Raw genomic sequence first — 13,629 nt, forward strand, 5'->3', positions numbered from 1 at the left:
CAGGATGGCAGTTTTAAAAATGAGGGATGTCCTCCAAAGAGGATGACTTTGGGTGACATGCAGACCCTGCTTTCAATCAAGGACAGAAGTGGATATTTCTCTTCAATGTTCTTATCATGTAACATTTAGAATGAGACAGACCTCTTTAAATCATTCATTGTTTGAACACTCCCAACAATCCTAATGGGAAATACTATTTATGAACCCGTTTTACTAATCTGACAACTGTAACAAAAAGTTTAAGTAACTTGCTCAACATTGCAGAGCTGAAAACTTGTCACTGATTTGAATCTAGCCAGCCTCTTAAGAGACGATGTCCAAGATCAAGCCTTCCTTGGGCCCAAGTCTGTTGTCAGCACTTCTCTATTGACAGATTTATTTATTTATTTATTTATTTTTTGAGAAGGAATCTCCCTCTGTCGGCCAGGATGGAGTGCATTGGCATGATCTCGGCTCACTGCTACCTCTGTCCCCAGGGCTCAAGCAATTCTACTACCTAAGCCTCCAGAGTAGCTGGGATTACAGGCGCGTGCCACCATGCCCAGTAATTTTTGTATTTTTAGTAGAGACCGGGTTTCACCATGTTGGCCAGGCTGGTCTCGAACTCCTGACCGCAGGTAATCTGGCCTCCTCGGCCTCCCAAAGTGGTGGGATTACAGGGGTGAGCCACAGTGCTTGGTGTTTTCTGACTATCTTCTGTGTGTGGAATAAAACTGATTTTCATTTTCACTGGTGGAAAAGTGTTTGCTTTAAATAAAAAATAATATTCAAGAAAATATCAATCACTTCCATGTTATATGTTAAGTAAAATATAGTACTGTGGGTGCAGAAATGAGATTCTTTTTATCTGACATGAGGCATAAAATCTTGCTTATATCTCTATGTCCCTAGAGTTGATTAATATTATATGGGAAGAGCAAATGTCCCTTTTGATCACAGGACACATGTTCACGTAGTAGATGAGAATAACAGGATACACAAATGAGCATATCTGGCCTGGCTGTTTTGTCTGTGAGTAAATAAATATCCCCCATGCTGTATGTAATGAGGAAAAAAAAAAAAAAGGAGCAGTTAATGTTATAGATGACTCACCCCTGGCCAGGTGCCATTTTAAGTTCCTTACATTCATCAAAACTTTCAATTTTACAAACCAGATATTATTATACTCCAGCTGATGAGACTGAGACACAGAGGTTGTGTCACACACATAGTGGCAGAGGTGGGATACATACTCATACAGTCTGACTGCAGCATCATGTCCTTACCCCGTGCTCTATGCCACCAAGTCAACACAAAGATGAGGACGCCGAATGTCTGGCTGGAGGCAGCAGTGGAAGCACGTTGAGTTAGCGATCAGATCCCTGTGCATAGCCGTGACCTCTCTGGGCTTCAGTTGCTATCTGTCAAGCCAAGAGCAAAATTTGTTCATCTCCAACGTCCCTTATAGCTTTGAACTGAGATGGACAGGGTTTGGCATCCAGGGATGGCATGATCTGCCAGCTGTGGGCAGGGCCAGAGGCCTGCTGTACCATAGGTTCATTCATCCCTTTCCTTCTCAGCTGTGTGGCATTGGGCAGGTTGTTTAATTCCTCTGGAAGATGACTCAAGCACGCCAGCCCCTGAATATTTTTTGTCCCTGTCCTGAAGCTTGTGACTTTCATTCAACAAGTTGCATGAAAGTCAAATGACATGAAGAATGGGAAAGGATTTTATGTGTGTTCAAATGTTGGGGCAGTGTCTTATCACAGAGGACTTTCTACAGGAGGACATCCACACTCCTCCTGGCACTGGATCAGCCAGGGATGCAACCCCTCCACAGCATCCCATCCAGAGCAATGCTTCCAAACCAATGAGCCTTTCTTCAAGAGCAAGTTAGGATTTAATGATATCTTTTTCCAAGAAAGTCAGTGCAGAGAGAATGATCATAATCACTATTGCTTATTAAAACCTAGGCAGCTGCCAGGCCACTCTCTCTCTCTGTTTTTGTTTTTTGTTTTGCTTTGTTTATGTTTTTTGTTTTGTTTTGTTTTGAGATAGGGTCTTGTTCTGTTGCCCAACCTGGAATACAGTGGCGTGATCTTGGCTCACTGCAACTTCTACATGCTGAACTCAAGTGATCCTCCCTACTCAGCCTCCAGAGTAGCTGGAACCACAGGTGTATGGCATCACGCCATCTAATTTTTGTAATTTTTGTAGAGATGGGGTTTCTCCATGTTGCCCAGGCTGTTCTCAAACTCCTGGGTTCAAACAACCTTCCCACCTCTGCCTCCCAAAGTGCTGGTATTACAGGCATGATGAGCCACTGTGCCCGGCCCACTCTCTCATTTAATCCCTGCATTGAGAATAATCTCCTTTCTACAAATGAGGCACTAGATGCTCAGAGAGTTTGGGTGACTTGCCCAAACTACACAGCCAGTAAGTGGTGGACTGGGCTGTGAACTAGGACTGCCTGACAACTGAAACTATGCCCTAGGTGTTGGCTGCCTCCTGAAATCGCTTCACAGGGAAGCAGCAGGTAAGTGTGGTCCTGACTTCTAGGCAAGGAGACTCACCTTCCTCCTTAGGGATCGAACATCAAATAGCATCCCCCCGACAAATGGAGGGACTAACTTGTCATCAACAAGACATCCAGAAATCTTTCCTTCCTGAGGAACATCACCACACTCAGACAGTTGCACAATCTGCCATAGCTGTGTTCTGAGAACTTCAGTAAATAAAGTATTAGCAATTGTGGAGATGATGAAATCAAAAGCAAAATTCCAAAATAACTTCATCTGCAACCCACAATCACAGTGTCTTGCCAGGAGCATGCTGGTTTGAAATAGTCAAGGGCTGGAGCTTGAAAGAGGAACAACCTCAGCCTGAACTTGAGAGGAATTTCCAAAGATTCAGAGCCAAGTTCCAACAGGGAGCTCTCAGGGTTCAGCGAGTGTCCTGAGTGTGCTGTCTGTGACGCTGGCTAGGCCAAGCCTGATGGTTCCTCATGAGAATGTCCTGGCCTGTGCTGCTGAAGGTGTGTGGTCCACAGTGGGGCCAGTCTGCTGTTTCCAGTCTGCAATGCAAATCATCCATGAACATATGTACAGAGTTTGTAAATCTTCCATTTTTCTGTTATTTGTGTATTTATTGAGTTTTTTTGTGTGTAAAATGTAAAACGTGGGTTCTATATTTTGTGTTTCATTATCTTCATAATTAATATTACTTTATTTACAAAGGTTTAGATCTAGGATGGATAGAAAATGAAAACTGTCTCTTCGCCGTGGAGTCTGAGAAGCCCCGTGTAGGATTCATGTAACTCAGGCATTGGAATCCACCCACTGTGGTCACTTTCAAGCCCAAAATCTGCTGAAGAACTGAACTTGGTCAGGGAAACCTGAGAATAAACATGAGGAATGGAGAAGTCCCTGTGCCACATTTAACATGATTGGAGCTGATCGCGTATGTCTCCATGCTCATATGGAAGCATGATCCGGCACAGTGCAGGTGCATTTTACAGAAGATGGAGGTCTGTGATGTAACTGGGCTTGCCTGAAGGCACTCAGACTGTTAGACGCTCACATTTCCATCCAGAGTCCAGTCTCTAATCTCCCAGTTCAATCTCCCACCCCAGTCTCTTATTCCCAAAAAATACAACAGGAACCAGAACCAGAATCAAGTCTGTGTTTAATTATTATTCACATATTTCACAGACAAGAGGAATGTAGCAAATGGGTCGCGGTTGTAGAAAACAAAATCCTGGATTTTACGTGTCATTCTGTTTTCATCTGACAGCAGGGCAGTCCCGACCTCAGGCGCAGCAGCTGCACTTCTCTGATGCCCCTTTGCAGATACAGCCCTGGGCACACTTGGCACAGCCCAGGGGGCAGCAGGAGCAGCAGCCTGGGGAAAAAGGGAGACAGAGGTCACAGCAGACTTGACCAGGGAGCTCCCTGTCCCAACAGCAGGCCTAACTCAGCTCAGACCCCAGCACCCGCGGATCCTTAGTTCAGGATGGTGTGGCTTTGTCAGGAGACAACTGGTGGATGTTGAGGTGAGTCTTCCTGTGAGAGACTGCCCAGCCCCACAGGAACCCTGGACAGAGCAGAAGACTGGAAAGGCAGTGATGGCCTAGGGGGACAAAGGAAGGCCAGTTCCCCAGAAGCACACACTCAGGGCCAACCTTGGGTTCCCTCCCAACCTTAGCCACAGCCCCAGATTCCTGGAGATGGCCCTGCACTCACTCTTCTTGCAGGAGGTGCATTTGCACTCTTTGCACTTGCAGGAACCAGGGCAGGCACAGGAGACACCTGCAAGGAAGAGCAAAAGCCAGTGAAAGGTGAGTGAGATGCAGAAGGTACAGCAGTGGGTCAATGAGTGTCCAGTGTCCCTTCGTCTGTGCAGGGCCAGCCCTCAGAGCTCCTTTCCCACTCAACAGAGGAAGAGAAACCCCTTCATGCTGGGAAGGCCAAACACCCTCCTGTTTTTATTCAAAAGGAAAGTCCCAGGCTCCAGGCACAGCCCAGGAAGACTACAACTTTGACATTCTGTCAAGAACCCCGAAAAGGCAATGTCCCCTCCTATCCAATGCCTCCCATCCAATCCGGCGGCTCAGAGCCTGGTTAGAGCATTGAGGCTCAGCCAGCAGTCTCCTGACCAACGGGGTGATGTGGAGCAGGACAGCCTTGAGTCTCAAGACCCTCAACTCTGACATAGAGGCACAGGGAGGAGGGCAACTGCTCTCAGGAGCTTGGCCAAGAGGAAAGAATAGGAAGAATCTTTCTCAAGGAAGAATAAAGGAGTCACCTTCAGCTCAGATCGCAAAACGCGACCTCCTCAAACCCAGGGACACTCTCTGTGGTGTCTGGGAATTTGGCATTCCAAGGCACAGAACCCGGGCGTCCCTTACCAGCGGCGCAGGAGCATTTGGGGTCCATTGCAACCCGAAGCGAGACTGGAGTTCCCAAGCGAGAAGGGAAGAGGGAGTGGAACACGTGTAAGATGTGGTGAAGCGCAACAGTTGGCGGCTCCTTTTGTAGTCAGGGGTAGGCGCCAGGAGCAGAGACCCCGCCCCGCCCTTGCACCGGACCAGCTGAGTCCAAGCCGCCAGTAGTCCTGGGCTGGGCTGTGTGCAGCAGAGGTGCCGGGCGCAAAGCACCCTGAGTGCAGGTTGGTGCACACCGCTGGCCTCCGCCTTCCGCACCGGCTCGCGCGGGAGGCGTTGTGCACCCGGATTAGCTGCTTCTTTCACCCTGCCCGGTCTGCCCAATTCCTTGAGATTACCTGCTACTCCCCCACCCTTGGCGTTCTGCATGGCCCGAGACCCTGACCTGCGTGCGCCCCACACCCCGAAGCCTGCACACCCCCTTGCCAACAGTTAAGCCTTGCAACCCCAGTCTCTTGTTCAACTGTCTGGATTGGTGGGAGCAGGGAGCATAGCAAGGGAGTAGTGTGCAAAGGACAGGCGGAGGATGCGACCTTCGGATCTCTGGCACTGCCTGTCCCTTTCCCCTTCCCCTCCTCAGTTCTTGTGCCACGTTTCTCCTGTGCACAGCTACTCGGAAGACACAAGGCCCTGTCTCCCTCCCGTCAAAGTATGCTTATTCATATCCCTCTATGTCTCTGTTTTGCTTCTAGGACTGACCTTGATGCTTGGTTTTGTTTAAAGATTTCAATCAGTGAAGAGATGAACATACCTGGGCCATACATAGGGAAGCTTCATCACTGACCTCTCTCCCTTGAGAAGCTGACAGGATTCACACCCAGCAGTGCCACTTCCCAGCCCCCTGACCCTGGGCTAGTGGCTTGAACTCCTTGTATTATCATTGTCCAGATTAGGAATACGGGTTCACGAATAGAACTCATGTCCATTTAGGGTTGCTGTGAGAGTTCAAAGATAGAAAGTGACTAAACGGTCAAACACGGACCCGTGTAATGTAGAGTAATAGGAATATGGAAGGAAAAATAAGCAGCTCTCTTGCTTTCTAATTTAATGCAGGATCTTCATATCACCTTCAATGATCCCTCTTCTGGGGACATCTCACACATTCAAAACTGCCATCCTGTAGTGGGGTACCTGGCTAAGCTGTGGGGAGACCCTGGAGAGATTTATGCAAAGGAGGACCTGGAAAAATGTGGCCCATTCAGCCCCTCAAGAGTGGAGAATGGAAGAGAGAGAGGCAGAGCCCTGTGTCTTCCGTGCTGCTGTGCAGAGGAGAAATGTGACCAAAGGACTGAGGTAGGAACCGGGACAGGGCGGATAAGGCCAGAGATGTGAAGTTCCCACCCTTGGCCTGCCTTTGCACACTACTGCTCTTGCTGTGCTCCTTGCTTTGTCAGATCTAGAAAGTGGAGCACAAGACTGGGGTTACCCTCGACTCCAGGAAAGGCTTAGCTATCGACTTGAGACCTGGGCGTTGGTGGGGGTGGGGGGAAGTCCAGAATACTGGGGTAGTCGGAACGCCAAGGGGCGAGTGTAGTAGGCAACTTCAGGGAAGCTGGAAGGCCCCGCAGGGTGAGAGAAGCCGCGCACCCGGGTGCACAGCGCCTCCCTCGCGAGCCATTGCGAAAGGGGCGATCCTGCGGTGTGCACCCAGCTGCGCTCAAGGAACTTGCACCTGGCCCATCTGCTGCGCACAGCCCAGCCCAGGACAGCTGGCGGTGCTGACTCGGCGGGGCGGGTGCAAGGGCGGGGCGGGGCGTCTGCGCCCGGCCCCCTTTCTTGACTATAAATGCAGCCGCTGGCTGTTGGGCTCCACCACGCCTTCCACGTCCACCACTGCCTCTTCTCTTCTCGCTTGGGAACTCCACTCTTGCCTCCTGTTGCAATGGACCCCAACTGCTCCTGCGCCTCTGGTAAGGGGCGCCCGGGTTCTGCGCATTGGGATGCCGAATTCTCAGACATCATGGAGAGTGTCCCTGGGTTTGAGGAGGTCTTATTTTGTGATCTGAGCTGAAGAGGACTCCTTTATTCGTCCAGTGCTTTCCTTTGGCCAAGCTCCTGAGAGCATGTCCCTCCTCCCTGTGCATCTGTGTCAGAGTTGAGGGTCCTGAGGCTCAAGGCTGTCCTGCTGCATGTCACCCGGTTGGTCACAGGGCTGCTGGCTAAGCCCCAGTTCTCGAACTTGACTCTTAGCAGCTGGATTGGAATGGAAGCATTGGGTGGGAGGGGACATTGCCTCTTCCGGGTTCAGGACAGAAAGTCGAAGTCGCAGTCTTCCTGGGCCATATAGGAGCCTGGGACTTTCCTTTGGAATACAAATAGGCGGGTGCTTGGTTTTCCCAGCATGAAGGGAGAGGACATGGCGCTTCTCTTCCTCTGCTCTTAGTGGGAAAGCAGCTCTGAGGGCTGGGCCTGCACAGAGGAGGGGGAACCGGACAATTATTGATCCACTGCTGCACCTTCTGCATCTCATTCACCCCTGCGTGGCTTTCTCTCTCCTTGCAGGTGTCTCCTGTGCCTGCCCTGGCTCCTGCAAGTGCAAAGAGTGCAAATGCACCTCCTGCAAGAAGAGTGAGTGCGGGGCCATCTCCAGGAATCTGGGGCTGTGGCTAAGGTTGGGAGGGAACCCAAGGCTGGCCCTGAGTGCATGCTTCTCAGGAACTGGCCTTCCTTTGTCCCTGTAGGCCATCACTGCCTGTCTAGTCTTCTGACCTTTCCAGGGCTTATGTGGGATGGGGAAGCTTTCTCATAGGAAGACCCACCCCAGTGGCACCAGTTGTCTCCTGACAAAACCATGCCATCCTCAACTAAGGGTCCTCAGGGTCTGGAGGCAGGGATGGAGACAGGCCTCTGTTCGGGCAGGGAGGTCTCTGGTCGACTCTGCTGTGACCTCTCACTCTCCCTTCCTCCTCAGGCTGCTGCTCCTGCTGCCCTGTGGGCTGTGCCAAGTGTGCCCAGGGCTGCATCTGCAAAGGGGTGTTGGACAAGTGCAGCTGCTGCGCCTGATGCTGGGACAACCCTGCTCCCAAATATAGATTGATTAGTAAAATCCAGGATTTTTTGCTTTTTTGATACAACCTTGACCCATTTGCTGCATTCCTTTTCCTGTGAAATGTGTCAATCATAATTCAACACTTAGACTTGATTCTGGTTCTGGTTCCTGTGTGTTTTTTGGAATAAGGGACTGGGGTAGAAGATTGAACTGGGAGTTTAAGAGACTGGTCTCTGGATGGAAATGTGAGCCTCTAACAGTCTGAGCACCTTCAGGCAAGCCCTGCTAACTCACTGAGCTTTATCTTCCACAAAATGCACCTGCACTGTGCCAGATCATATGGGGACAGACAACGTACACGATCAGCTCCAATCATGTTAAATGTGGCACAGAGACTTCTCCATTCCTCATGGTTATTCTCAGGTTTCCCTGCCCAAATTCAGTTTCTCAGCAGATTTTGGGATTGAAAGTGACCACAGGAGGTAGATTCCAATGCCTGAGTTAGATGAATCCTACACGGGGCTTCTCAGACTCCCTGGTGAAGGGACAGTTTTCATTTTCTACCCAGCCCAGACCTACACCTTTGTAAATAAAGTAATATTAATTATGAAGATAATGAAACACAAAATACGGAACCCATTTTTAACATGTTACACAACAAAATCAATAAGTACATACAGAAATAACAGAAAAATGGAAGATTTAGAAACTCTGCACATTTGTTCATGGATGATTTGCATTGCAGACTGGAGACAGCAGACACAGTCCACGACATTCTCATGAGGAACCATCTGGCTTGGCCTAGCCAGCGTCACAGACAGCACACTCAGGACACTCGCTGAACCCTGAGAGCTCCCTGTTGGGAGTTGGCTCTGAATCTTTGGAAATTCCTCCCAAATTCAGGTTGAGTTTGTTCCTTTTTCAAGTTCCAGCCCTTGACTACTTCGAACCAGATACTCCCGGCAAGATGCAGTGTCAGCATGGGTTCGGGTAAAGTTATTTTGGAATTTTCATTTTGATTTCATCATCTCCGTAATTAATATTAGTTTATTAACAGAAGTTCTCAGAACACAGCTATGGCAGATTGTGCAGCTTGCTGAGCGTGGTGATGTTCCTTAGAAAGGAAAGAGTCCCTGGATGTCTTATTAATGACAAGTTAGTCCCTCCATTTGTGGGGGGGATGCTATTCGATGTTCAGTCAAGGAAGAAGATGAGTCTCCTTGCCTAGAAGTCAGGACCACACTTACCTGCTGCTTCCCTGTGAAGCGATTTCAGGAGGCAGCCAACACCTAGGGCATAGTTTTAGTTGTCAGGCAGTCCTAGTTCACAGCCCACTCCACCACTTACTGGCTGTGTGGTTTGGGCAAGTCACCCAAACTCTCTGAGCATCTAGTGCTTCATTTGTAGAAAGGAGATTATTCTCAATGCAGGGATTAAATGAGAGAGTGGGCCGGACACAGTGGCGCATGCCTGTAATGCCAGCACTTTGGGAGGCAGAGGTGGGAAGGTTGTTTGAGCCCAGGAGTTTGAGACAAGCCTGGGCAATATGGAGAAACCCCGTCTCTACAAAAAATACAAAAATTAGATGGCGTGATGCCATACACCTGTGGCCCCAGCCACTCTGTAGGCTGAGATAGGAAGATTGCTTAAGTCCAGGATATAGAGGCTAGCCAAGATTGTGCCACTGCACTCCAGGCTAGGCAACAGAACAAGACTCTGTCTAAACAAAAACCAAAACCAAAACAAACAAAAAAAGAAAATGAGAAAGTGGCCTGGCTGCTGCCTAGATTACAATAAACAGTGGTGATTATGATCATTCTCTCTGCACTGACTTTCTTGGATAAAGATACCATTAAATCCTAACTTGCTCTTGAAGAAAGGCTCATTGGTTTGGAAGCATTGCTCTGGATGGGATGCTGTGGAGGGGTTGCATCCCTGGCTGATCCAGTGCCAGCAGGAGTGTGGATGTCCTCCTGCAGAAAGTCCTCTGTGATAAGATGCTGCCCCAACATTTGAACACACATAAAATCCTTTACCATCCTTCATGTCATCTGACCTTCAGGCGACAAGTTGAATGAAAGTCACAAGCTTCAGGACAGGGACAGAAAATATTCAGGGGCTGGCGTGCTTAAGTCGTCTTTCAGAGGAATTAAACAACCTGCCCAATGCCACACAGCTGAGAAGGAAAAGGATGCATGAACCTATGGTACGGCTGGCCTCTGGCCCTCCCTACAGCTGGCAGATCATGGCATCCGTGGATGCCAAACCCTGCGCATCTCAGTTCAAAGCTATAAGGGACCTTGGAGATGAACAAATTTTGCTCTTGGCTTGAGAAATAGGAACTGAAGCCCAGAGAGGTCACAGGTATGCACAGAGATCTGACTGCAACTAAATGTGCTTCCACTGCTGCCTCCTAGCCAGACTTTCAGCGTCCTCATCTTTGTGTTGACTTGGTGGCATAGAGCAGGGGGTAAAGACATGATGCTGAGGTCAGCCTGCATGAGTGCAAATCCCACCTCTGCCACTATGTGTGTGACATAACCTCTGTGTATCAGTCTTATCAACTGAAGTATAATGATATCTGGCTTGTAAAATTAAATGATTTAATTCATGTAAGGAACTTAGAATGGTGCCTGGCAAGGGGTGAGTCATCTACAACATTAACTGTTGCTTTTTTTTTTCCCCCCATTTTACATAGCTTGGGGGTATTTATTTACTCACAGACAAAGCAGCCAGGCCAGATGTGCTCACTTGTGTATCCTGTTATTCTCATCTACTACATGAACATGTGTCCTGTGGTCAAAAGAGATGTTTGTTCTTCTCATAAAATAGTCGTCAACACTAGGGACACAAAGCTATAAGCAAGATTCCATCCATGCCTCATGTCAGATCAAAAACAATGTCACTTCTGCACACACAGTCACTGTATGTTACTTAACGTACAACATTGAAGTGATTAATATTTGCTTAAATATATTTTTATTTAAAGCACACTCTTTTCCAGCAGCGAAAATGAAAATCAGTCTCATTCCACACATAGAAGACAACCAGAAGTATAAATGTGTTGTATGTCTGTGTATATATATTACAGTTATAGATTGCTTCTGTCACAGCTCATGGTTTAGCTTGTGGCTTGACATTGTTTAAAAGATGTCCAGCAATAGGGAAATGCTGATGACAGACCTGGGCCAAAGGAAGGCCTGATCATGGACACTTTCTCTTGAGAGGCTGGCTAGATTCAAATCAGTGACAACTTTTCCATTCTGTGATGTTGAGCAAGTTACTTAAAGTTTATGTTATAATTGTCAGATTAGTAAAACGGGTTCATAAATAGTATTTCCCTTTAGGATTGTTGGGAGGGTTCAAAGAAACAATGATTTAAACGGGCCTGGCAAAATCGAAATGTTATATGATAGCATGGAAGGAAGAGAGAGAGGCTGACCCGTGATCGCCAGGTTGTGTGTACAGGGGGAAGGAGTTTGAGGGTCCTAGGTGGGAAGAGCGACAGGCAATGCGGGGGAAGGGCGGGGGAGAAACAAAAGTCACCTCCATGGCCACACATGTGCACACGGCTCACTCTCTCTGCTCCCAGCTCCAGCCAATGACGAAGGTGAGCACAAGGATGGAGCTGCACACGGACCCGGGGGACGCGAAGTTGGTGGCAAAGGTGCAGGTCGGGCGATGGGGATAACGCGACTACCTGGAAATGGAAAATGGCCCTTAGGGTGTCAGGGGCGCCACGTACCTCCGGCAGCACAGCTCCTTCTGCGCCAGCAGGCGCCAAAGGGGCAGCCCTCCGGGGCCCACCAGGCTGTGCTCAGGGGATAATGCGCCCGACCCGCCTATTGCGCACATCCCAACCCAGGACGCCAGGCGCCGCGGATTCCGCGTCAGGGTGGAGGAGGGGGTGCTCTGCACCCGGCGCCCTTCTCTACCTGTAAATTGATCGCCGGGTTCCTAGAATCCACCACGCCTCCCACCTGCCCCACTGCGTCTTCCCCTCTCCCTTAGAAACTCCAGCCGCACCTCGACTCGCAATGGACCCCAAGTGCTCCTGCTTCACTAGTAAGAGATACCGGGTTTCGAGGCCTTAGGATCTCCATTTTCATTCCAGTGGACAGAATGTCCCCAGGGCAGGAGGGAGGTGTATTTTGAGCTCTTCCTAAAGTGAACTCCTTTACTTTGCACTTCTCGTGCTTTTTCCGTCAAGCGCCTTCATCACCACTTAGAACGCTGCCATCTTCCCAGAGCCTCCCATTTCTGAGAAGACTGAGGCTCAAAACTGCCAGGTCACCCAGATAGCTAGTGGGGTCCTGGGCTGGGACCCAGTGCTCTGTCCAGCATTAGAGCTGCCTGAGGTGGATGGGAGGCAGGAAGCATTGCCTCTAAGGGATTCCTGACAGAAGGCCTTGTGGAGTAAAATTAGGAGGGCGTCTGCCCTGTGTGGAGGCCTGTGAGAGCCTGTGTGGAGAAAAGATGGGGCTGGGCTTCCGTGTGCCTGAGCAGAACAAGGTACCAGGTATCCCGTACACTGAGCAGGAGGATGCTGAGGGCCTGCTCCTAACCCTGCACCACACTCACTGCTCACTGCCTTTTTCTCTACCTTGCAGGTGGGTCCTGCACCTGTGCCGGCTCCTGCACATGCAAAGAGTACACATGAACCTCCTGCAAGAAGAGTGAGTGCGGGGCCTTCCCTGAGAATCTCGGGGCTGGGCTGAGTGAGAGGAGGGATCTCAGATTGTGCAGGCAGGAGCAGGCTCATCACTAGCTTCCCACATCCCCTGAAACGGATTCAGGATCAGAGCTGGAGGAACATTAGAGATGGTTTATTCCCAATCAACCTTCATTCTTAACAATGGGGAAACTGAGGTTACAAGAAGGCACCAGCCGGCCAACAATAGACCTGATTCTTGAAGACTTTCCTCACTGAAGTGTATAGTCCTGGAGAATTGTCCTTCCTTTGTCCGCACAGTCCCAGTCACTGCCTGTCCAGTCTTCTGCCCTGTGCTGGCTCAGTGGGGCTGAGCAAGTTTTTCATAGGAAGGCTCTCACTGCAAAGATCCACCACTGTCTCCTGACAGAGCGCACCGTCCGGAACGAAGTCTCCTCTGGGTCTCGGTGCGAGCTTGAGCCAGGCCCGTTGTTGGGGCAGAGAGGTGCCTATTCAAGTCAGCTGTGACCTGTCCCTCTCCCCTTGTTGCCCAGGCTGCTGCTTCTGCTGCCCCGTGGGCTGTGCTAAGTGTGCCCAGGGATGTGTCTGTAAAGGGACATCTGACAGGTGCAGCTGCTGCGCCTGATGTAGGGAAAGCTCTGTTCCCAGAAGTAGAAAGTGTACGAACCCTTAATTGTTTTCCATACAGCACTGACCCATTAGTACATTTGGTTTTTCAAAAATAAAATAATAATAAAAGTTGACTTTATTCAGGCTCGGTTTTATTTTGTGTGCCTTGGACAAAAGTGACCTGATACCCGACAGAGCTGGGATGAGGGACTGCACTGAGAGTCCAGTCACGTGCATGCTGGTACCAGGTCCTATCACCTTATACACTGAGTTCTTTAAGGCAAATCACATTACCTGTCTCAGCTAAAAAATGTAAAAGCATTATACATGTAGGCCGGGCATCGTGTCTCACACCTGTAATCCCTGCATTTTGGGAAGCAAAGGTGAGTGGATCACCTGAGGTCAGAAGTTCAAGACCAGCCTGGCCAATGTGATGAA

General features: G+C 49.4%; 3 protein-coding genes and 1 pseudogene across 3 annotated transcripts in view; 3 read left to right on the forward strand and 1 right to left on the reverse strand.

Annotated features, from left to right (window-relative positions):
- Positions 1–3,651: 3,651 nt before the first annotated feature.
- On the reverse strand, positions 3,652–4,978 carry LOC105533429 (metallothionein-2-like). The gene is made up of 3 exons (XM_011971895.1): positions 4,886–4,978; positions 4,221–4,286; positions 3,652–3,879 (listed from the first exon to the last, which is right to left on the reverse strand). The coding sequence occupies exons 1-3, from the start codon at positions 4,911–4,913 to the stop codon at positions 3,788–3,790; spliced, it is 186 nt and encodes a 61-aa protein (XP_011827285.1). The 5' UTR covers positions 4,914–4,978; the 3' UTR covers positions 3,652–3,787.
- Positions 4,979–6,254: 1,276 nt separating this feature from the next.
- LOC105533428 (metallothionein-1E) overlaps positions 6,255–13,629 on the forward strand; it is a 17,194-nt gene continuing 9,819 nt past the window's right edge. Inside the window, exon 1 of the mRNA XM_011971894.1 lies at positions 6,255–6,271. The gene's annotated coding sequence lies outside the window, so the exon portion shown is untranslated. The remainder of the gene's footprint in view (positions 6,272–13,629) is intronic.
- On the forward strand, positions 6,804–7,924 carry LOC105533427 (metallothionein-2-like). The gene is made up of 3 exons (XM_011971893.1): positions 6,804–6,831; positions 7,424–7,489; positions 7,833–7,924. Exons 1-3 carry the CDS (start codon positions 6,804–6,806, stop codon positions 7,922–7,924), a joined length of 186 nt encoding a protein of 61 aa, XP_011827283.1.
- On the forward strand, positions 11,948–13,207 carry LOC105533426 (annotated as a pseudogene).

The sequence above is a fragment of the Mandrillus leucophaeus genome, unplaced genomic scaffold, assembly GCF_000951045.1.
Source record: "Mandrillus leucophaeus isolate KB7577 unplaced genomic scaffold, Mleu.le_1.0 Scaffold125, whole genome shotgun sequence".
Lineage (NCBI taxonomy): Eukaryota > Metazoa > Chordata > Mammalia > Primates > Cercopithecidae > Mandrillus > Mandrillus leucophaeus.

Coding starts and splice junctions, on each gene's coding strand:
- LOC105533427 (XM_011971893.1), top strand. CDS start 6,804: ATGGACCCCAACTGCTCCTGCGCCTCTG. Junction 6,832..7,423: donor CAACTGCTCCTGCGCCTCTG/GTAAGGGGCGCC, acceptor CTCTCCTTGCAG/GTGTCTCCTGTGCCTGCCCT. Junction 7,490..7,832: donor ATGCACCTCCTGCAAGAAGA/GTGAGTGCGGGG, acceptor CTTCCTCCTCAG/GCTGCTGCTCCTGCTGCCCT.
- LOC105533429 (XM_011971895.1), bottom strand. CDS start 4,913: ATGGACCCCAAATGCTCCTGCGCCGCTG. Junction 4,287..4,885: donor CAAATGCTCCTGCGCCGCTG/GTAAGGGACGCC, acceptor TCTTCCTTGCAG/GTGTCTCCTGTGCCTGCCCT. Junction 3,880..4,220: donor ATGCACCTCCTGCAAGAAGA/GTGAGTGCAGGG, acceptor CTTTTTCCCCAG/GCTGCTGCTCCTGCTGCCCC.